Source organism: Equus caballus, chromosome X, assembly GCF_041296265.1.
Source record: "Equus caballus isolate H_3958 breed thoroughbred chromosome X, TB-T2T, whole genome shotgun sequence".
NCBI classification, from domain to species: domain Eukaryota; kingdom Metazoa; phylum Chordata; class Mammalia; order Perissodactyla; family Equidae; genus Equus; species Equus caballus.
In genome coordinates, this window is record NC_091715.1 from 69820668 (window position 1) to 69844880 (window position 24213).

The following is a 24213-nucleotide window of genomic DNA, read 5'->3' on the forward strand; positions in this document are numbered from 1 at the left end:
GTCCTTGTGGAGTTAAAGTACATGCTGTTTCCCATTGTTAGGTATAGGCATTTTCTGTCATAATATGTTCAGTTTGTTCTAACCATTTTGTTAATGCTAAATTATCAGCCCAAGCAGATTCCTACCCTTTACCTTCTTCTTGGAATAATAGTCTTTCTAATTTACCTTTTTGTATTTGAAGGTTTTTTTCTTCTGAACGTCTTTCTTCATTAAAGGCAAATTTAGCCTGTCCAAGAATACCTAACCGTCATCACATGGCTCCTAAAGCTTGCTTTTCTTTTTGGGGCCAGTGTTGATTAATCCACCAAATGTGTTGTTGCTATTGTAGGCTAATGACTTCGGTATAATTAGGATAAAAGTTTTGGACCCAAAAGTGTTGGGTTCCCCCAGACTACTGTTAAAAGGGTAGTAGTAACACCTGAGTATAACTTTGTTTGAGTATGCCATAGAGCTTCCCATAGTCTTCCTGGTCTTACAGTGAGATTAAATTTAGGAGGGGGGGATAGACAAGTGAGTCCAATATTGTCCACAGTGGCAGGTGTAATAAAATGGAGGAAAAGTAAGAATACAGGCATTGTCCTGAGTCTTGAGAGGAGCTGTCTGCCTCAGTTGTCGGCAGCTTCTCTTCCTAGTCAGTTTGATTTGGAGATCTCCAGCATTTGTACAGGAACAGATGTCAGGTGGAGACTTGTTTAGCTGTGAGATGTATCTCTAAGGTTAAATGCCTTCTAGTTCTGCAGCAGTGTCAGTGGTTAGGAGCACTTGGTAAGATCCTTTCCAATGGGACTCGAGGGCTGTCTTCTGATGTTGCTTCCAAAATGCCCAGTTACCAAGCTCTAGGATGTGGCCAACAGGATCCTTTAAAGTGGAATCCAGGAAAGCTTCTTTATCCTGTTGATGATAGGCTTGAGTATAAGACATTAGAGACTTAACAGTAGCTGGTCAACTAGCATAAGAGAACAAGGAAGCAGCAGAAAGTTGTGTACCAACAGACACTGATCTGCCGGTGACCATCCCATGTGGGGTCAGTTCATGTGTTCCAAAGAGGGCACTGCAAGTGGTCAGCAAGACCAAAGGCAATACCTTAGGCCAGGGGAATCTAGTCTATAGGTGTATAACAAAACCTCAAAGACAGTTAACAGGACTAGAATCCAGTGGGTACAAGGATGCAACATAATTTCCTCTCCACAGGTACCCTCATTTTTTACCAAAGATAAGCATAGTAACACTAATTTGTTTATCTTATAAACTTGGCCTGACTATTTATATAAGCAAAAATAAGAATACTCACTGAGAGTTTCTGAATTCTGGAGGGATCAGGTAGGGAGAAAAAGTAAATGTTTCATCTTTGTTTACAAAGGTATATCTTACCAAATTCTTTATAACTTAAGAGAAAAGATTTCTTTAAATCCAGTTCAGTTTTATGATCTGAAACTTCATCAGATACCTCTATTCTGGAGTACGTGTCAGAGTCCTTCCCATGGATCTCTCTGAAGATAAACATACTTGCAAAACATTAGAGTAAAACAGTTACATTCTGTAAATGACAAAAGACTTGAAAATGGCAAGTGACAAATAAATTTGGTTATTTCTGTGACATATAACATTTTAAGATAATAACTAACATTATGACTGATAATAAGGAAAGATTGAAACTTTAGGAATGTTATATAATTTTAAAACACTTACATTATTAACGTTTACCCACACAATATAACCTAAGAAGGTTTATCATCATTTATTTCACAGTTTCCCACGCAATTTAACATACCAAATAAGTCTAATTAGTTTAATCTCTATAGGAAAAGAGAATGAATTCTTGGAGATGTCCCAGGGGCCTACTGGAAATTCTCAAAGTTACTTTCAGGTCAAAAGAAAGGCTTTATTTAGGATTTGAATTTTGGGGAAGTTTGTCAAAAATCTCAAAAGGTTTTAAAACACTTGATCACATAGGATCATAGGTCACTATGAAACAATACTTAATTATCCATTGAACGAAAATGACAACAGAAGATGTTAGGGGAAAACATAGAGAATTAAACAGTTAAAAAGAAAAAAACCTTAGCTCTCTTGATAGAGACCTCAGTTTTTTGAACATAGGAAATTTGGAAAACAAAGAATCCTTGCTTTTAGGTTAACTTACTCAAAGATAAAGAAAAACCTTTCATAATATCTATATCAGGAGCAAACTGAAAGTCCAAGAAAACTATCTTTTTGAGAGAGAGAGAAAACCAAATTCTAATTTTTGTACCAGCTTACTTTTGCTATTAAAACTCATTTGCTTAATTAAACTCATGTAAATCTTAGCCAACTTGTGCATGCACAAAACTCTTTCCTCAGGGTTCCTCTTCCACAAACCTTCTGTAACTTTCTTTTTACATTCAGAATTTGTCCCATGCCTTCCCTCCTTCCTAGTGCTTTAGGACAATTTACTTTGCTATGCAAACATAACAACAAAAATAGTTCCATTCCTTATACCTTCTTTAAACTCAAAACATATGTCTTCCTTTCCATATGTACATAAATGTTTCCCTTATTCTTTTACATTGGCATCATGTGGATTGGTAGACTTATAAATACTGTCTAGAAACATGTACTTTCTCATAGAAATTTCTCAGGATGACACAAACATGTTGATTAATAACCCCAAGTATTTTTCTAGGTTCTCTGAAATAAGAAGCCAAAGGTAGATAAACCTATGTTTAGTAATTTTAATATTTTACTTATGTGCAAATGGCCTAGATGCTCAATAAATTTTTTTTTGTTTTTGTTGTAGAGATATGCTGTGATTTTTTTTTCATTTCTTTGTTTATTTTCAGATGTACACCATAATATATTTTGAATTCTGTGCAGATTATGTCATGTTCACAACCCAAAAACTAATTATAGTCCATCCCATCACGTGTGAGCCTGATCACCCCTTTTGCCCTCCCTCCTCCCCCCTTCACCTATGGTAACCACCAATCCAATCTCCATTGCTATGTGTTTGTTTGTCATTGTTTTTATCTTCTACATATGAGTGAAATCATATAGTTTTTTACTTTCTCCCTCTGACTTATTTCACTCAGCATAATACCCTCAATCCTGTTCCATTGATCTGTGTGTCTGTTTTTGTGCCAGTACCATGCTGTTTTGGTTACTATGGCTTTGTAGGATATTTTGAAATCAGGGAGTGTGATAACTCCAGCTTTGTTCTTTTTTCTCAGGAATCCTTTGGCTATTCAGGGTCTTTTGTTGTTCCATATAAATTTTAGGATTCTTTGTTCTATTTCTGTGAAAAATGTTGTTGGGACTTTGATAGGGATTGCGTTGAATCTATAGGTTGCTTTAGGAAGTATGGTCATTTTAACAATGTTAATTCTTCCAATCCAAGAACATGGAATATCTTTCCATTTCTTTGTGTCTTCTTCAGTTTCTTTCAACAATGTTTTATAGTTTTCAGTGTACAGAGCTTTCACCTCTTTGGTTAAGTTTATTCCTAGGTATTTTATTCTTTTTGTTGCAATTGTAAATGGGTTGTATTCTTAATTGCTCTTTCTGCTACTTCGTTGTTAGTGTACATAAATGCAACCAATTTTTGCACGTTGATTTTGTATCCCACAATTTGACTGTATTCTGTTATTGTTTCTAAAAGTTTTTTAGTGGAATCTTTAGGGTTTTCTAGATAGAAAATCATGTCATCTGCAAAGAGTGACAGTTTCACTTCTTCTTTTCCCATGTGGATCCCTTTTATTTCTTTTTCTTGCCTGATTGCTCTGGCTAGGACTTCCAATGCCATGCTAAATAAGAGTGGTGACAGTGGGCATCCTTGTCTGCTTCCTGTTCTTAGAGGGATAGCTTTCAGTTTTTCTCCATTGAGAATGATATTTGCTGTGGGTTTGTCATACATGTCCTTTATTATGTGGAGGTATTTTCCTACTATACCCGTTTTATTTAGAGTTTTTACATAAATGGATGCTGTATCTTGTCAAATGCTTTCTCTGCATCTATTGAGATGATCATGTGATTTTTTTCTTCATTTTGTCAATGTTGTCTATCACGTTGATAGATTTGCGGATGTTGAACCATCCCTGGATCCCTGGAATGAAACCCACTTGATCATGATGTATGATCTTTTTAATGTATTGTTGTATTCGATTTGCTAGTATTTTGTTGAGGATTTTTGCATCGATGTTCATCAGTGATATTGGCCTGTAATTTTCTTTTTTTGTGTTGTCCTTGTCTGGTTTCGGTATCAGGATAATGTTGGCTTCATAGAATGAGTTAGGAAGCCTCCCCTCCTCTTCAATTTTTTGGCAGAGTTTGAGAAGGATAGGTATTAAGTCTTCTTTGAATGTTTAGTAGAATTCCCCAGGGAAGCCATCTGGTCCTGTACTTTTATTTTTTGGTTTTTGATTGCTGTTTCGTTCTCCTTACTGGTGATAATTCTATTCAAATTTTCTACTTCTTCTTGGTCCAGTTTTGAAAGCTTATATGTTTCTAAGAATCTGTCCATTTCTCCTAGATTATCCAATTTGTTGGCGTATAGCTTTTCGTAGTATTCTCTTATTATCTTTTGTATTTTTGAGGTGTCCGTTGTAGTCTCTCCCCGTTCATTTCTGATTTTATTTATTTGAGCCTTCTCTCTTTTTGTCTTGGTGAGTCTAGCTAAGGGTTTGTCAATTTTGTTTATCTTTTCAAAGAACGAGCTCTTGATTTCATTAATTTGTTCTATTTTTTAAGTCTCTATTTCATTTATTTCTGCTCTGATTTTTATTATTTCCTTCCTTCTGCTGATTTTGGGCTTTGTTTATTGTTCTTTTTCCAGTACCTTTAGATGCACTTTTAGATTGTCTATTTGGGAGTTTTCTTCTTTGTTGAGGTAGGCCTGAATTTGCTATAAATTTCCTTCTTAGAACCGCTTTTGCTGTATCCCACAGATTTTGGCATGTCGTGTTTTCATTTTCATTTGTCTCCAGGAATTTTTTGATTTCTTGTTTGATTTCTTCATTGACCCAATCATTGTTCAGTAGCATTTTGTTTAATCTCCACTTTTTTGTGGCTTTTCTGGTTTTCTTCCTGTAGTTGATTTCTAGTTTCATACCTTTGTGGTCAGAAAAGATGCATGATATTATTTCGCTCTTCTTAAATTTATTGAGACTTGTTTTGTGGCCTAATATGTGATCAATCCTGGAGAATGTTCCATGGGCATTTGAAAAGAATGTGTATTCTGTGGTTTTTGGATGGAATGTTCTGTATATATCTACAAAGTCCATCTGGTCTAATGTGTCCCTTAAGGCCAGTGTTTCCTTATTGATCTTCTGATTGGATGATCTATCCATTGGTGTAAGTGGAGTGTTAAAGTCCCCTACTATTATTGTGTTCCTGTCTATTTCTCCTCTTATGTCTGTTAATAATTGCTTTATACATTTAGGTTCTCCTGTGTTGGGTGCATAGATATTTACAAGTGTTATATTTTCTTGTTGGATTGTTCCCTTTATCATTATCTAGTGCCCGTCTTTGTCTCTTGTTACAGTTTTTGTTTTAAAGTCTATTTTGTCTGATGTAAGTATTGCTACCCCTGCTTTCTTTTCTTTGCCATTTGCATGGAATATCTTTTTCCATCCTTTCACTTTCAGTTTGTGAGTGTCTGTAGGTCTGAAGTGTGTCTCTTGTATGCAGCATATACATGGGTCTTATTTTTTTATCCAATTGGCCACCCTAGGGCATTTCATTGGAGCATTTAGTCCATTGACATTTAAAGTAGCTATTGATAAATATGTATTTATTGCCATTTTGTCACCTTTTTTTTCTGAGTGTTTTAGTAGTTCTTCTCTGTTCCTTTCTTTTTCTCTTGCTCTCTTCCCTTGTGGTTTTATGGCTATGTTTATTAATTTGTTTGATTTCGTTTGTCTTACTTTTTTTCTTGCTTGTTACCGGTTTTGATTTGTGATTACCATGTGGATACTATTTAATATACTATGCATATAACAGTCTATATTGGAGTAGATAGACTCTTTAGCTTAACCACTTTCTAAAAGCTCTACTTTTTCACTCCCCTCTTCCCACATTATATGATTTTTCAAATCATATATAGTCTCTTGTTTAGTGTGTGTCTATCCATTACCCTCTTATCATTGTAACAGGTGATTTTAGTACATTTGTCTTTTAACCTTCATATTATCTTCACAGGTAGTTGATCTGCTGCCTTTACTATATTTTTACCTTACAAGTGATTTTATTGCCTGGTTTTTTGTTGTTGTTTTGGTTTTTTTGATATTTTTTTTTAATCTCTATTTGTGGTCATTGCTTTCCCACTTAAATAAGTCCCTTCAGCATTTTTTGCTGAACTGGTTTCTTGGTGATAAATTCCTTTAATTTTTGCTTCTCTGGGAAGCACTTTATCTTTCCTTCCATTCTGAATGACAACCTTGATGGATAGAGTATTCTTGGCTGTAGGTTTCTTCCTTTTAGCACTTTAAATATGCCATGCCATTCTCTTCTCACCTGTAGGGTCTCAGCTGAGAAGTCTGCTGATAGCCTCATGGGCTTCCCTTTATATGTCACTTGTGGCCTTTCTCTTGCTGCTTTTAGGATTCTCTCTTTGTCTTTAATTTTGGACATTTTAATTATAGTATGTCTTGATGTGGGCCTCTCTGGGCTTATCTTGTTTGGAGCTCTCTGTGCTTCCTGAACTTGGATGTCTGTTTCCTTCCTCAGTTTAGGAAAATTTTCGTCTATTATTTCTACACATAAATTTTCTGCCCCTTTGTCTCCCTCTTCTCCTTCTGGGACCCCTATAATCCGAATGTTAACATATTTGATATTGTCCCATAGTTCCCTTACACTGTTCTCATTCTGTCTAATTCGTTTTTCTCTTTTCTGTTCTGCTTGGGTGATTTCCTCTAGTCTTTCCTCTAGCTCGCTGATCCATTCTTTTGCTTCTTCTCCTCTGTTGTTGAGTCCCTCTAGTAAATTTCTCATTTCCAGTATTGTATTCTTCATTTCTGATTGCTTTTTTTATATCTTCCAGTTCTTTGCTGATATGCTCACTGTGTTCATCCATTCTTCTCCCCATGTCTATGAGCATCCTCATGATATTTTGTTTGAACTCTTTGTCAAGTAGGTCACTAGTTTCTGTTTCATTTAGTCCTTTCTCTGGGGTTTTGTACTGTTCCCTTGCTTGGAAAGTATTCCTTTGCCTCCTCATTATGCCTCTTTCTCTGTGCTTATTTCTATGTATTAGGTGAGTTGGCTATGTCTCCTGATCTTGGAGAAGTGGCCTTCTGTATGAGATACCTTATGAGGCCCAGCTGTGTGCTTTCTTCTTGTCACCAGTCCATAAGAACCAGGAGTGACCCCTTTGTGGGCTACTTGTGTCCTCCAGCTGTGGCAGGGTTGCTCCCACTGCAGGTACCCAGGGAGTCTAATCTTTCCTTCCCTGGCCAGCTGTTTGTAAATCCGGTTTGGGGAGCCTCAGCACTGTTTGCTACAAAGTCTATCAGTACACTCCTATTGCAGTTTTCCTCTTAATTGGGTTGGTACCCAGTGTAGCTGGATGCTAGGCTCAGGGGCTTAGCTTACAGTTGTGATAGGCCTCAGGCCTACAAGGCTGTTGTCAGTTCTCTTAGGAGTGCAGCTGAGTGGCGCTGGCCCTAGGCGCTGGGGCACTCAGTTGTTTCAGGCTTTGGAAGGTGGGGCAGATCCTTTTTATGGCTGTTTGTGAAGCACAGGTCTTCTGCTGCTGCTAAGCCTCACCCCCCACAGGACCACATACACCATCAACACAGTCTTGGTCGTGCACACTTCTCAACCCCCTGGAGTGTACCCCAGCACCACACTGCAGGGGCCCCCCTCTCCACCAGTGCTCCCCACTGTTCACCTGGTCCTCACACAGGCCCTGCCCCACAGAGGCAGACACCCTTGCCTGCCTGTAGAGGATCAAGGCACCCAGTCAGTGCAGGCTGAAAAGTAGCCTGAGGGCTTGCTGTTAGGTGGGGCCTGTCCCTAGGGCAAGTTGCCTGCCCTGGCTGAACTGGATTAAATCTGTGCCCTAGTGGGTGTGGCAGACCCCTGGGGTAACAGACCAAGGTTTGAACCTCAATGGCACCCACCAGGATCCATGTCAGCATGCCTGGACCAGCTCAGAACAATGGCCCCCACCAATGTCTCAGTCTCTGGAGAGGTCCCTCCTCTCACCAAGTTGCCCCCCAGAGCCCTCCAGGTGAGTCTCATTTCACCAAAGGACTGTCAGCCTTCTCTCTGGTGATTTTATGTTGCTGCAATGAGTGAGTTTGTGCATGGGCCCTTTAAGACCCTGGTCTTTTCGGCTTTCAGCCAGTAGCTTTTCTGGGGGTGTCCCTGCTGCAGTCAGTAGCCAGCACAGCCAGACAGTAAGACCCCCGTCTCAGCTGGGTTGAGTCTGAAGGATGCTTATAGCAATATTGCCCCCACTCCAGACCTCACTCCTCCAGGGAGGGCTGCATACCTTAAGGTACCTCCCGCCTGGCCAGCTGAGAAGCTCCGCTGCTCCCAAAGGTGGCTTTTTTCCTCTCTAGCAGGAATTACTGCCTCTTCTGCCTTCGTCAGGACTGTCCCTTGTTGTGGGGCTTCTTTTTATCCAGTTTTCAGTTTTCAACCCCGGGTAATTTTTCCAAAAATTGTTATAACTTGGTTGTGTTTGTGGGAGGAGATGATCTGCTCACACCACCATCTTGACAAGATCCAATGCTCAATAAATTTCTATCATTTAAGTTAATTTAGAAAAACTCTAAGGTTTTAAGTAATCAAAAGATTTTTTTTTTTGGAGGAAGATTAGCCCTGAGCTAACTACTGCCAGTCCTCCTCTTTTTTGCTGAGGAAGCCTGGCCCTGTGCAAACATCCATGTCCATCTTCCTCTGCTTTATATGTGGGACACCTACCACAGCATGGCGTGCCAAGTGGTGCCATGTCTGCACCCAGGATCCAAACCGGCAAACCCCGGGCCGCTGGGAAGCAGAACATGCGAACTTAACTGCTGCGCCACCTGGCCAGCCCCAAAAGATTTTTTTTCAAGATTGGCCGTGACCTAACATCTGTTGCCAATCTTCCTCTTTTTTTTCCTTCTCCCCATAGCCCATAAGTACATAGTTGTATATTCTAGTTGTGGGTCCTTCTAGTTGACCTGTGTGGTACACTGCCTCAACACGGCTTCATGAGCAGTGCTAGGTCTGTGCCCAGCATCCAAACTGGTGAAGCCCTGGGCCACCAAAGTAGAGCACACGAACTTAATGACTCAGCCATGAGGCGAGCCCCTCAAAAGGTTTTACGGTTATTTTTAAGTACATATACCATAACACATAATTATTGTTAAAAAATTCCCCAAAAAACTTATTTTTGTTACATCTATTTAGTTTACTGGTTCCCAATAATGTTTAGATTACCTACAAAAATTTCATGAGACATTAGACAAAATCAGCCATCATTCTAAGTTATTTTTGCTGACAAATTTTGTGACAGAGATAACGTGTCTGCATCCTATCCAATGCTGATAACTGAAAACATGCTTATTTCAATCAAACCAACAAACTTAAGCTTTCATTTACTAAAGATTATTTTATATCACGTTAACTTGAAAAACATTTGGGTTAGTTTTTATTACATTTAGAAATAATTTATATGAGTTCTTACTTCAAGCCAATTAAATAGAACTCTTTCAGAAATTATACCATCCAGAGGTAGAAAAATATCACATATATAGAGATACATAGATACATAGACAGACATAAGCAGAGATCTTAAATAGTTTTCATTAACTTTTTGCCATGAATCAGGTACAATACAAAACTCACTAATTTCTGAAGGAGTAATTGGATCCAATCTGTGTTTCTGGCAGATAGAATAAACTAAGGTTATCTGCTAAGGAATTGGTGATGATCTAGATGCCAGTTCCCAGAGAGGTTACAAGCTTTTTGAGATAAGTAGGAGAAGTTTTGTGGATTGGTGAAAGGGAATGGGTAAAATCTGAACTGCCTCTAGAGCTGCATTTCCAGTTTTGCAAAGATTTGTAAGACAAGAATAATTGCTCTCAATTCCTCAGAAATTGGGTTGTAACTTAAATGACTTCATAGGTTGATCTACTTGCCCAACCTCATCATCCCTGATTTGCTTCTTTTCCTGTGGATGCATAGTTTTATTTTATCTTAGGGAAGATGGCATATATATAAAAAAAATTCCTATCAGGCTCTGAACATCAGCTTCCAATTTGGTCAAATTTCTGGTCATAAGTTGTTAAATCCTTTCAAATATCTGTCGGGTTTCAGCCAGGACAAACAGTACATATTTTTGGCAGTGTTAAACAACTCCATTAATTTTTAATTTTACTTTCCCCTTGACTGTTTAAGGGAATAACACAGCAGTTTCCAGAAAATCTCTCAGAGTCTTGTTAACTCTGGGAGTGGCTCATATTAGTCTCTCCTTTGAAGGTAGATTATGGGGGTGTCTGTAAAGCCATAACTTAATAGACTTTTATATAGTCTTTTAGATACCTCTTATAACTTAATTTTTCATTAGTTTTTTGAAGCAAAACTTTCACAATAAGGTTATTTTGGAATTTTGAAGCCTTTTCTTTTAAGTGCATTTCTTAAATGATCTTATCTAATTGGAACATTCCTTGTAATGGCCAATGTATCTCCCCTAAGGCAGGCAGCAGTTTGGTAGGACCCTAGCTGCAAATCGAGTTCAACTTAGATTTCTGTCTAGCCATATCTGACTGCAAAAAGGGTGCAGCCGCATTTCTCTCCAACCCTATTTTGGGATGTGCAACATGATGGTTACCAAGCCAAGCTCTCAGGATGTGAAACAAGCTTAGTAAGATTTTTCTATTCTTTGTAAATATTTGCAGCTTCTGAGACCATGGTTTTTAAGACTGTGCTGGAAGGTGGCGTGCTTGACTCTTTAGAGATTAAAGATTGCATTTAATCTGTCTGTTCTGTGGGTCTCAAATCTGTTGCACAAAAAGACAACTTTTGGAAGCTCAAATGAGCCCCAAAGTGGCCACTGTAATTTTAAATCACCTTCAGTATTATTGGTCGACTGGGACAAAAATTTACAAGAGGAAGGACTGTAGTTCTTAAATATAAAACCAGCTAGAGTTCCCGAAGGGGGTTGATCATTTATGGTTGTTCTAGAACAGTTGTTCTCCATTTTGGCCATCTAAGGCTTAAGCTGTCTTTTGTCAGATTCTCCCATTTTGTTAAGTACTTGCTAGTAAAGGCTCTGTATGTATTGTATATAAAGCCAGCCAGAGTTTCAGGGAGTGGCTGTCCATCTGGGAGCTTATCAGCTTTCGAAGCACGGTTTCCCATTTTCTTTTAGTTTTGTTTTAATATAAACTCTGAACAATTCCTAAGGGCAGTGTATTGGGTCAAAACCATGCTACTTGTTAGTGTCACTTCCTAAAAGGCTGTGAACACTCTCTTATCATGTCTCAGTTTCTCCCTCCAGCAGTCTAAAACTGCCGGGGGGTCTCAGAGCACTGGATGAGCAATCCTTAGGTGTGTGTCTCTGAATGATCCATTAATTATTTAATGTGAACAATCACAATAGAGTTTCCTATGGGACTACTGCACGTCATGATGATTGACCTAAGACACTTCCACTAGGTTCTCAGTCACTTGAGAATGCCTTGTGGCTGGGGGGAGCAAGTGTCCCTTTTTTTCAGAGCTGAACGAGTTCAGCCTTTTATTTTGCTGTCAAACATTTATTCAGACTTTATAAACATAAACGTTTTCCAATTTAAAGCCAAATTAAAAGGATCAGCTAACCCAGTTCACTCCAGATTTCCTCCTAGATTCCCCTTACCTAGGAAAAGTACCAGTACACCCTTAAGATATTATGTCCCAAGACCTAAAACAGCTCGAATAAAAGTCAGGACCATCAACTTGAGTAAGGAGGTCTGGATTTCAGGAGGACCCACCAAAACATCAGAAGAGTGCAGTGAAGACAGGGGGAGCACAATGGGCCCGTGCTGGTACCACGTGCTGGTTCAAAGTAGGCTCCAATTGGTCTCAGGTCGGTTTCTCTGAAATCCTGCTGACTACACCAAGAAATGTCAACACAAATAATCAATAATCATTCTAAGTAAAGAAGAGAAGAGAGTTTTATTCGAGCCAAACTGAGGACCATAGCCTAGGAGTTGCAGCCTTCAGACGGGAAGAAAGCACTCTGGAGAAGAAGGATTTTCAGCACAGTTATATACCATTTCAAAACAAAGATACATACATCAAGCATGACAGGAGTACTTTCCTTCAAGGGCTCAAGGCAATGTTCATTACAGATTAGCACATATGATGTGAGTCAACAGGACTCTGGCATCATGGGAAGAGAGACTTATCTTCAAAGAGTACAGGCATCATAAGAAGGGAGGCATTAATCCGTATCTTCAAAGAGTACATTCTTTACTTTAGGGTAATGATTAAAGTAGATGTACAATGTATGTTTGACAGGCCATAAATCAGGCTTCTTTGGTTCAAATAAATTCAGGCCAAATCAAGTTCAAACCAGAATGGTTTCCTCATATATTTCACTATATAAAAATTTCTTATATCACCACTATCCTTAAATTTGAAATTACTTTTAACCTCTACCATTTTTGCTATAATATTTGCTAAATTGAGAGGGATGTTCAGAGGGAAGGGAATATTCTTTCAGTTTCGCAACATGAATATGATTTTGTTTTCCTTCTCTTATGATTTCTAGTTTCATTCTGTTGTTATTAGAGAAGATACTTTGTATGATTTTAATTTTTTTTAATTTATTGAGACTTGTTCAGTGTCATAACATATAGCCTATCCTGGAGAATATTCCACATACACTTGAGAAGAATTTGAATTATATTGTTATGGAGTGGAGTATTCTGTATATGTCTGTTAGGTCTACTTGGTTGATAGTGTTTTTCAAGTCCTGTATTTCTTTATTGATCTTCTGCCTAGTTGTTCTACCTATTATTGACAGTGGGTGTTGAAATCTCTGTTAGATAGAACTGTATATTTCTCCCTTTGGTTTTGTTGTCAGTTTTTGCTTCACGTATTTTGCAGATCTGTTGTTAGTTATGTATATGTTTATAATTGTCATTTCTTCTTGATTTATTTATGTTTTATCGATATATACTGTTATGGAATTAATGTTTATATCCCCCCAAAATTCGTATGTCGAAGCCCTCCCCTCTAATCTGATGGTATTTGGATATAGATGGTATTTTGGTCTTTGGGAGCTAATTAGGTTTAGATGAAGTCATGAGGGGGGGATCCTCATGATGAAATTAGTGCCCTTATAAGAAAAGAACAGAGAGCTTGCTCTCTCTTTCTCCACCATGTGAAGATACAGCAAGAAGGTAGCTATCTGCAAGCCAGAAAGAGAGCTCTCACCAGAACCCAACCAATCATGCTGGCATTCTGATCTATGACTTCCCATCCTTCAGAACTGTGAGAAATAGGTGTCTGTTGTTTAAGCCTAGTCTATGGTATTTTGTTATGGCAGCCTGAGCATATTAAGACATATGCTGTCCATCTTTTTCTCTGGTAACATTTTTTTTTACTTAAAATCTATTTTGTCTGATATTATTATAGCCACCTCAGCTGTTTTTTTGGTTCCTCTTTACATGAAATATCTTTTTCCATCCTCTCACTTTCAACCTATTTGTGTCTTTGAATCTAAATTGAGTCTCATGTAGACAGCATATAAATGGATCATGTTTTTTAATCCATTCTGCAATTCTCTGCCTTTTAATTAAGAGTTTAATCTGTTTACATTTAAAGCAATTTGGGAGGAACATAATTCAGTCCATAACAGATAGGGGAGGACTTCTGCCATTTCGCTATTTGCTTTCCTTATGTGATATCTTTTTTTACTCAATTACACCATTACTTCCTTATTTTATATTTAATTGATTTTTGTGGTGTACCATGTACCTTCTCATTTCCTTTTTGTATATTTTTAAATTATTTTCTTAGTTGTTACCCTGGAGATTATAATTAACATTTAGACTTACAACACACTAGTTTGAATTAATACCACCTTAGCTTTAATAGTATACGAACTTTCCTCTTATATATCTCCATACCTCCCCATATATGTTTTTATCACAAATTTCATCTTATATATTGTATGCCCATTAACATAGATTTATAAGTATCATTTTGTGCATTTATCTTGTAAATCATATAGGAAGAAAAGAGGCATTCAAAAACAAAATGCAACAATATTGGCTTTTATACTTATTTTTGCAGTTACTTTTACTCATGTTCTTTATTTCATCATATGGCTTGAGTTATTGTCTAGTGTTCTTTCCTTGCAGGCTGAAGGACTCTCTTTAGCGTTTCTTACAGGCAATTCTAATAGTGATGAACTCCCTCAGTGCTTGTTTATCTGGGAGTGTCTTAATTTCTCCTTTTTTTTTGATAGTTTTGCCAAATATAGAATTCTTGGATGGTAGTTTTTCTTTCAATACTTTAAATATGTCATCTCACTGCTTCTGGACCTCATGGTTTTTATAGTAAGTTTTGAGATTGGGTAATGTCAGTCCTCTGACTTCATTTGCCTTCAATATTGTGTTGGCTATTCTGGGTATTTTGCATTTCCACATAAACTTTAGAATCAGTTTGTCAATATCTACAAAGTAACTCTGGGATTTTGTTTGAGATTGTGTTGACTGTATAGATCGTTAGGAAGAAGTGACATCTTGACAATATTGAGTCTTCCTATCCATGTTCATGGACTCTCTCTCCATTCATTTAGATATTCTTTGATTTCTTTCATTAGAGTTTTATAGTTTTCCTCATATACATGTTATATATATTTTATTAGATTTATTCCTGAGTATTTCAACTTTTGGGAGGAGAATGTAAATGGTATTGTATTTTTTATTTCAAATTCCATTTATTCATTGCTCATATAAGAAACCAAATTACTTCAGTATATTAACTTTGTATTCGTGTCATCTCTTCCTTTCTGTCTTTACCTTCTGGTATTTCTATTAAAGTATCTATTGCTCTTTTTGTAATTGTCCCATAGTTCTGTGGTATTCATTTTTTTTCCTTTTATTTTAGTTTTGGAAGTTTCTATTGATGTGTCTTCGATCTTTACTGATGCTTTCCTCAGCCACGTCCAGTCTGCTGATGAGCCCATCAAAGGCATTCTTCATTTCTGTTATGGTATTTTGGCTTTCTACCATTTCCTTTTGATTTTTTCTCACAATTTCCATCTCTCTGCTAACATTATCCGTCTGTTCTTTCATGTTGTCCACTTTTTGCGTTACAGCATATAGCATATTAATCTTAGTTGACTTATATTCTCAGTCTGATAATTTGAACCTCTCTGTCATTTCTGAGTCTGGTTCTGATGATTACTCTGTCTTTTCAAACTGTTTTCTTTTGTCTTTTGGTGTGACTTCTAATTTTTGTTTGAAAACTACACGTGATGTACTAGGTGAAAGAAACTGAGGTAAACAGATCTTTAAAGTGAGATTTTATATTTTTCTGGCTAGGACTTTGCAGTGTTTACTGTTTGCTGTATCTGTTGGTGTTGGAGGCTAAACTTTCCCCAGTGTCCTTGTTTTTGTCTGGCCTAGTTTCTTTGGATTTCCCTAGAGACATCTTAGATATCATCTGAGATGCACAATCCTTTCAGTGGTATTCCCATATTATGATACAGAAACCTTTTGATGTAGTGGTAAGGTGTTCGAGTACTGGAAGTGTTCTATAGTGCTATGATTATGCCTAAGTTTTTTAGTGAGCCTGTGCCTGTGGGCTGTGCCCTTCACAAGTGCTTCTCAATTTTGTTTCATTTGCCCTTTTAGGTAGGACAGGAAGGCTAGAGGGTGCTAGAGTTGTGTATTTCCTTTCCCCAATATTGGTTAGGCTCTTGTAAAACCCCAGTAGGTTATGATCTGTTTCAGCAGTTTCTCTTGCGAGCAGGCTTTGTTAAGAAGAACAGAATGTTTTGGACGTATTTAAAAGTGACTGCCCTATCCCTTCCCCTGCTAGAAGGATTAGGGGCTTTTTCTCCAATCTCTGTGAGAACCTGATTGGGCTCCTGGTAATAAAACTAATAAAAGTTTGGGATTCTCCCCCAAGACTGGGCCTCCTTAGAATTCTTAACCCTCAAACTTGTCCCCACTGAACTTCCAGCAATTCAGCATTTAAAGTTCGGGTTCTGCTACCCTAGTGTTGATTCCCACAGAGTTTTCCTCTCCTGCATTTCTATGCTGGTAAATTGTGCTTCTTTTTGTTCATCTGTCTCTCTCTCCAATTTTGAAAGCACTGGTGTGTCCTATGACCTCTCTTCTCTGATGAATCTAAGAGGAAGGTTGTTCAGGGTTTTTATCATGATGTGTGGGCATGAGAGATAACTTCCAAGCTCCTTCCATGCCTAAATGGATTACCTTCATTTTTTAAAATTAATTTTGATGCATATAGGATTCATGGTTGACAGTCTTTTTTCTTTCATCACTTACAATTTGTTATCTCACTGTCTTCTGCCCTACATTGTTTCTAGTGAGAAGTCAGCTGTTAATCTTATTCTAGTTTCCTTATAAGTGATGTCATTTTTGTCTTGCTGCTTTCAAGATTTTCTACTATTCTGTGGCTTTTAACATTTTACTGTGATGTGTCTGTTATGGATCTCCCTGTGTTTATTCTACTTGGAGTTACTTGAGCTTCTTGGATGTGTAGATTAATACTTTTGATTAAATTTGGGAAGTGTTCAGCCATTATTTCATTAAATGTTTCTTCTGTTTTATTCATACTCTTTTCTTTTCCTGGTACTCTGAATATATGTATGTTGGTGCACTTAATGATGTCTAACATTTCTCTGAGGCTGTACTCATTTCCCTTTATTCTGTTTTCTCTGTGCTCTTGAGATTGCATAATATCTTTTGATCTATCTTAAAGTTCACCGATGATTATTCCAGCTCAAATCCACTCTTTTACCCTGATCCTGAATTGTTTGGTTCCGTTATTGTACTCCTCAACTCCAGAATTCCATTTGATTCTTTTTACTAATTTCTCTCTCCTTGTAGATATTCTCTGTTTAATGAGACATTGACGTAATTTCCTTTAATTCTTTTTTTATTTCTGGTCATGACATGACATATTATATTCCTTTATTGTGAGAATCTGAATTTTTGGTGCATATGTCCTCCTTGCTATGCACATTTAAAGTTACTTCAAATTAATTTTTTCTTCTTTTCCAGGATTCTGCACCTCTATAACAAGATATCTGCAATCAGCCTTTAATTTTTTAGAGTTCAGTTCTTTCATTGGAGGCTATCATATGGAAATTCCTTAAATTTTTGGTCAGCTGACAACATCCTTTCTTGGTTTCTAGTTGGTCACTGGGTTTTTTTTTATTGTGATAAAATAAACATAATGTAAAATTTACCATTTTACCCATTTTTAAGTGTACAATTCAGTGGCATTAATTATGTTGACAACGTTGTGTAATAATTACCACTACCTGTTTCCAAATCTTTTTCATTATCCCAACAGAAACTCTGTAGCCATTAAGTAGTAACTCCTCATTCCCCCCACCTCGGACCCTGGTAACCTCTAATCCACTTTCTGTCTCTACAAATTTGCCTATCCTAGATACTTCATATAAGTAGAATAATTCCATATTTGTCCTGGCACTATTTCACTTAGCTTATTTCACTTAGCATAATGTCTTAAAGGTTCATTCATGTCATAGCATGTTTCAGAACTTCATTCCTTTTTATTGCTGAATGACAGTCCATTCTATGTATATACCACATTTTGTTTATCCACTCAGCTGCTGATGAACACCTCAGTACTTTCCACATTTTGGCTATTTAAATACTGCATTCAACATTGCCATACTGTCTGTTCAAGTCCCTACTTTTTGTTCCTTTGGGTATATACCTAGCAGTAGAATTCCTGGATCATATGGTAATTGTTTAGCTTTTTGAGGAACCACCAAACTGTCTTCCATTGAAGCTGCACCATTTTACTTTCTCATCAGTGGTGTACAAGGATTCCAGTTTCTCCAGATCCTCACCAACATTCGTTATTTTCTATTTTGTTGATAATAGCCACTCTAATGGGTGTGGAGTAGTATCTCATTGTGGTTTTGATTTCCATTTCCCTAATAATTAATGATGTTGAGTGTTTTTACATCTGCTTATTATCCATTTGTATATTAGGTACTTTGCTCATTTTGTTAACTAGGCTGTTTGTTTATTTGTTGCTGAGTTATGGGAGTTTTTATGTGGTCTGGTCATTAATCCCTTATCAGATATATGGTTTGCAAATATTTTATCTCATTTTGTGGTCTTTTCACTCTCTTGATAGTGTCATTTGATGCATAAAAGTTGTTGATTTTGATAAAATGCAGTTAAACTATTTTCCCCTTTTCTGCCTTTGCTTTCAGTGTCATATCCAAGAAATCATTGCAAAATCCAGTGTCGTGAAAATTGTCTCCTATGTTTTCCTCTAAGACTTTTATAGTTTTGCTCTTAAATTTAGTTCTTTGATCCATTTTGAGTTAATTTTTTGTATAGTGTAAGTTTAGGATCCAACTTAATTATTTTGCATATGGATATCCAGTTTTACTTGCAATGTTTATTGAAAAGTCTATCCTTTTTCCCCATTGAGTAGTTGGCACTCTTGTCAAAAATCAGTTGACCATATATTTGAGTGTTTATTTTGGGTTCTATATTCTATTCCATTGGTCTGTATGTCTGTCTTTATGCCAGTACCATGTTTTTTTGGCTACTGTTGCTTTGTAGTAAGTTTTAAAATCAGGAAATGTGAGTCTTTCATGTTTGTTCCTCATGTGAAAGATTGTTTTGGCTAATAGGGGTCTCTTGAGATTCCATACAAATTTTAAGATGGGTTTTTCTATTTCTACAAAAAGAGTCACTTAGATTCTGATAAGGATTGCATTGAATCTATAGATCATTTTGAATAATACTGTCATCTTAACAATATTGTTTTCCAATCCATGAATACAGGATGTCTTTGCGTTTATTTAGGTCTTTAATTTCTTCCAGTAGTGTTTTGCAGTTTTCTATATACAAGACTTTTGCCTCCTTGCTTAAGTTTATTATTAAGTATTTTATTCTTTTTGATGCTATTGTAAATGTAATTGCTTTCTTAATTTCTTTTTCGAATTGTTTACTGTTATTTTATAGAAGTACAGCTGAGTTTTACATGTTAATTTTGTATCCTGAAACGTTACTGAATTTGTTTGTCAGCTCTAACAGATTTTTTGTGGATTCTTTAGGATTTTCTACACATAGGGTAATGTCACCTGCAAACAGACATAATTTTACTTCTTCCTTTCTGATTTGGATGCTTTTATTTCTTTTCTTGCCTAATTGCTCTGTCTAGAATTTCCAGTAATATATTGAATAGAAGTGGCAAACATGAGCATCATTGTCTTCTTCCTCTCTTAGGGGAAAAGTTTTCAGTCTGTCACCATTTAATGTGATGTTACCTTTGGGATTGTTTTTAGCCCAGAGCCAGGAGGGTGGCTAACATTCACCATCTGTCAGATCTACCCAGAATATGTCTGCCCTAGGAAGCTGGGAAGATGGGAACTGCCACTTAGTTGTCAAGCAAGTTTATCAGCTCTCCCACCACACAGATGTGTACCAGAAAGGGGGACTGCACTTTTCACCAACTGTCCTGCCTATATTGGAGAAATTGGGGATAGGGAAATGGGTGCTGCCCTGCTGCCACTACCCACTTGATATAGACCTTCTGCCACACAGAGCTATGGAAAATAGAATCTACCTATTTTCACCATCTGCCGAAACTACCCAGAAGAGCTATTCCACTCCAGAGAGCTGGGAGATCTGGGAACTGCCTGCCAATCAGCTCCCAAGCTTGCTAAAACAGTTCTTTGACAAGGCAGAGCAGTGGAGATACGGGTGTAGTTCCTAGCTCCAAAACCAAGACCTCCCACTGTTCTTACCTATTTTCCATAAATTTTGTTGAATAAATACTTCTTAATATGTTGTAAGCCCTTTGATCAATCTCTGGAACATTTGAATGTTTGTCCTTGCTAATACCGATTAGCTTAATAGTTGTCACTCCAGGGAAGAGATTTCCCTAAGGTCCTTACATGGCCATTCTGAAAGGGCTCTCACTTTCTTGATGTTATCTTTGACAAACAAAAGTTTTTAAATTTTGATTAAGTCAAATTTATCACTTAAAGTTTTCTTGCTTATGCTTTTTGTATCATATCTAAGAGGGCTTTGCCTAACTCAAGATCACAAGGATGTACTCCTTTGTTTTCTTCTACTTGTTTTAAAGTTTCACCTCTTACAATTAGGTCTTTGATCCATTTTGAGTTAATTTTTGTGCATGATGTGAGATAAGGGTCTGAGTTCATTGTTTTTCTTTAGAACAGCCAATTGTCCAAGCACCATTTGTTGTAAATGCCATTACATGAGTCTTCTGATTCATGAGCATGGGATATCTTTCCATTTTTTTACCTCTTCTTTAATTTATTTTAGCAATGATTTTTAGTTTTCAGTTTACGAGTCTTGTAGTTCTTTTGTTAAATTTACCCCTAAATAATTTATTCTTAATTCTATTGTGAATGCAATTGGTCTTTTACTTTCATTTTCAGATTGTTCATTACTAGTTTGTAGAAATACAATTGATTTTTATGTGTTGATCTTTGTATTACTTTTCTACCTAGTGTCACAAATTTCCACAAACAATGGCTTAAAAACCTTTTATTATTTCATAGTCAGAGGTTTGAGCACAGCATGGCTCACTTGGGTTCTCTTATTAGGATCTCACAAGGCCAAAATCAAGGTGCTGGCAGGGCTGAATTTCTTTCTGGAGATTCTGGGAAAGAATTTACTTCCAAGAACATTCAGGTTTTGGCAGAAATAATTTCTTTCTTATCCTTTCTATGTGGCCCTTTCCGTCTTAAAGCCAGCAATGGTGGTTTGAGTCCTTCTTGTGCTTCAAACTCCTCTACTTATCCTTCCATCAGCCAGTAAAAGCTCTCTGCTTTTAAAGGTTGATGGAATTACGTTGGGTCCACCAAAGTAATCCAGGATAATCTCCCTATTTTAAAGCCAAATGATTAATAACTTTAATTACATCTGTAACATCTCTTTTGCAATGTAATGTAACATATTCACAGGTGTAACTCCAGAGAGTGAAGATCATGGGGGCCAGAATTCTACCTACCACAATCTTGTTTCCTGCAAACTTGCTGAATTTATTTGTTCTAGTAGTGTTTTAGTGAATTCTTTAGGGTTTTCTCCATGCAAGATCACGTTGCCTGCAAATGAACCCAGTTTCACTTTTTCTTTTCCAATCTGGATGCCTTTTACTTTTGTCTAATTGCCCTGGCTATAACTTTTAATACAATGTTGAATAAAAGTAATGGGAAGAGACATCCTTGTCTTGTTCCTAATCTCAAGAGGAAAACATTTAGTCTCCATTAAGTATGATGTTAGCTGTAGGTTTTTCATTGATGCCCTTTATCAGGTTGAGGAACTTTCCTTTTATTCCTAGTTTTCTTAGGATTTTTATCGTGAATGCATATTGGATTTTCTCCAATGTTTTTTCTAAACCTATAAAGACGATCATGTGGATTTTGTTCTTTCTTCTATTAATATAATGTATTACGTCAATTTATTTTTGTGTTCTTGGGATAAACTCCACTTGATAATGATGTATAATCTTTTTCATATGTTGCTAGATTCAGTTTGCTTAGTATTTTGTTGAGAATTTTGTGTTTATATTCCTGGTATTATTTTTTCTTTAACTGTTTGGTAGAATTCATCATTAAAGCCATCTGAGTCTGAGTTTTTCTTTGGGGAATGATTTATGATTACTAATTCAGTCTCTTTATTTGTTACCCATCTGATTTTGTTTAGAGAGATTTCATCAAGTACAATGACCCCGCTATTCTCTTGCTGGCATTGTCGCTGATCTGGCCCACTGTAAATGAACTGAATATAATTGCCATTGATTGTTATCTTACATAGTTGAACAGGTAGAATAGATTTTTTATGTTGGTGCTTTGGAAATCATTTCAGATATAGTCTGATTTTGCAAATCATTTAATTTTAGGAGTAGTTGTAAAATTTAACCATGGCTACTAGCCTTTTTTAAAATCAGAAACCTTATTAAACTTTTCCAATAAGAATTAAAAATGCCTAATAATCTTTTATTTTAATGTTTTTGAAGGTTTTGCAAACTTTTCTTACTCTCTACAAAATACATGCACTCCAAATGGAGAAACTCAGCCTCTGTCCCCCTATTTACTACAGTATTGCTTCTCTGGTTTATATTTTTTCCTCTAAATACAAGTTTTATGACTGACTGTTTTTAACATATTCTTTTCAGTGGAAATTCTGATATATGTTGGCTTGCTTTATTCAGCCTATAGACCTTGACTGACTACTATATGGCAGGCATTGTGCTAGGAACTCTGATAGGAAAACTTTCTATGAGGAATCCTATTAGTTTGGCATACTATGTGTATATTGAAAAAGTAACCCTGTGAAAAGGTAAATGAAAATGTAGATTAGGTCCATAAAGGAACTACTAGCAGTATTGGTAATGTTTTCACAATACTCCAGTGAATGGACTCACAACACAGAGTAGTTTATATATATTTACAGAGTAGTTTATATATATTTCATTTTGAAAAGCATATATTAAAATCCCATATATGTGTGAATCGGTACATGGGGGGTGCTTATTATAACAGTATAATAATCATCCAAAATATTGCTCCTCTTTTAGCAGTTTCTGTCAGTTACATTCTTTTTTTCTGATTTCTAATAGAAAAACAAGAGGAGAAAATAATGGAATTTTATGAGTAAGCAGAAAAATATAGATACAGATAGTTTACAAAGCTCTTCAATTCATCTTGTAACAAAGTCTTCTTTCTCTTAGACCAGAAGATCAATTCAGAAGTTATTAGAATGGGAAAATAACAGATTATATCACAAGGTAAGAAAGTTGAAGCAAATAAGTGCCCCATTTATATATTTGCATTATTAAATTGAAAGAATGAGAATTTTTCAGGCCACAAAGAATAGATTAGAGAAATAATACTCAATTTTTAATGTATATTCTTTACAAGGTATTTTTAAACGCTATGTTTTATATCTTACACTTATTTCTGAATTGTTTTCAGTGATTTATTCAAATATATCAATAATAATTAGTATAAATTGATATCAAAATTCTTAACAAACTCTACTTTCTTAGCTTGCTTTGCACTGGAAGTTGACTAAAAGGAAATGCGAAACTAGCAATATGATGGAGTATGTAAGTATGCAGTCGTTTTCAATTACATTTTTTGGATTCCATCCTAAATGTTACGGTTTACTATGTTTATCATTTGTCAGATCTTCCTTCTACCTTTTTTCTCCTCACCCTGAACTTTTGTAAGTTGAAACATAGAGGTTTCCTCCCACCTTCTTTAGATTTGTAGCCAGCACAAAATATCTTGAAAGCTAGCAATATTTACATCTTAGAAAAATCTCAGCTAGTGTGCTCAAATGAAAACATTGCACAGCCTTGATCTTCTTTTAATGTAGGTGCAAACCATTGCATCTGGCGACGGGTACAACTGCTGTTGCACGAAACTATTTCTAAATGTAATCTTGTCAAAATTTGCATAAAATAGGAATTGACTTCTGAATTCCAGATTCATACTTATTGCTTTTTTTTTTCCTTAGCTGACATTTAATTTTCAGTGAAAATACTGTAGCTTCCAATATTTTTTTACTGAAAGCTATGCAATCTTAATCATAAAACATAAATTCACATATAGCCAATGTGATAAATTCAGCATCATTAATATTCAAAAGAATATGAAATTTATCCAAGCTTCAAGTTGCTGACATGCAGTATATATTTAATAATAAACATTCCATTTCCATTTCATGAATAAGGATTATTATGGTATCTTTCTCCACTTTGAATAGTTTTGGAAAAAATGTGCAAATGACCACAAATCTAAAATTCACTATAGATAAAACCTTATATAAGCTATTCTGAATTTATATACTAAACTTATATAAATTTGTGTATTAAATGTATATAAGTTTATAAATAGGTTTTTATTAATCAATCCATTTGGACACTTTATTATTTTTTTACAAACAACTTGTAAAAGATAGTAATGCTCTACCAATATCAGCTGCTTTAATTGAAATATATATAGATGTAATATAGGTAAAAGTATTTTTT

At 36.2% G+C, this 24213-nt stretch overlaps 1 protein-coding gene across 1 annotated transcript in view; it reads left to right on the plus strand.

Moving 5' to 3' along the window:
- Positions 1 to 24213, plus strand: part of CHIC1 (cysteine rich hydrophobic domain 1) — a 57683-nt gene that overhangs the window by 26835 nt on the left and 6635 nt on the right. The window contains exons 4-5 of the mRNA XM_001504969.7: positions 22909 to 22965; positions 23227 to 23286. Coding sequence (XP_001505019.4) covers positions 22909 to 22965; positions 23227 to 23286 — 117 coding nt within the window. The remainder of the gene's footprint in view (positions 1 to 22908; positions 22966 to 23226; positions 23287 to 24213) is intronic.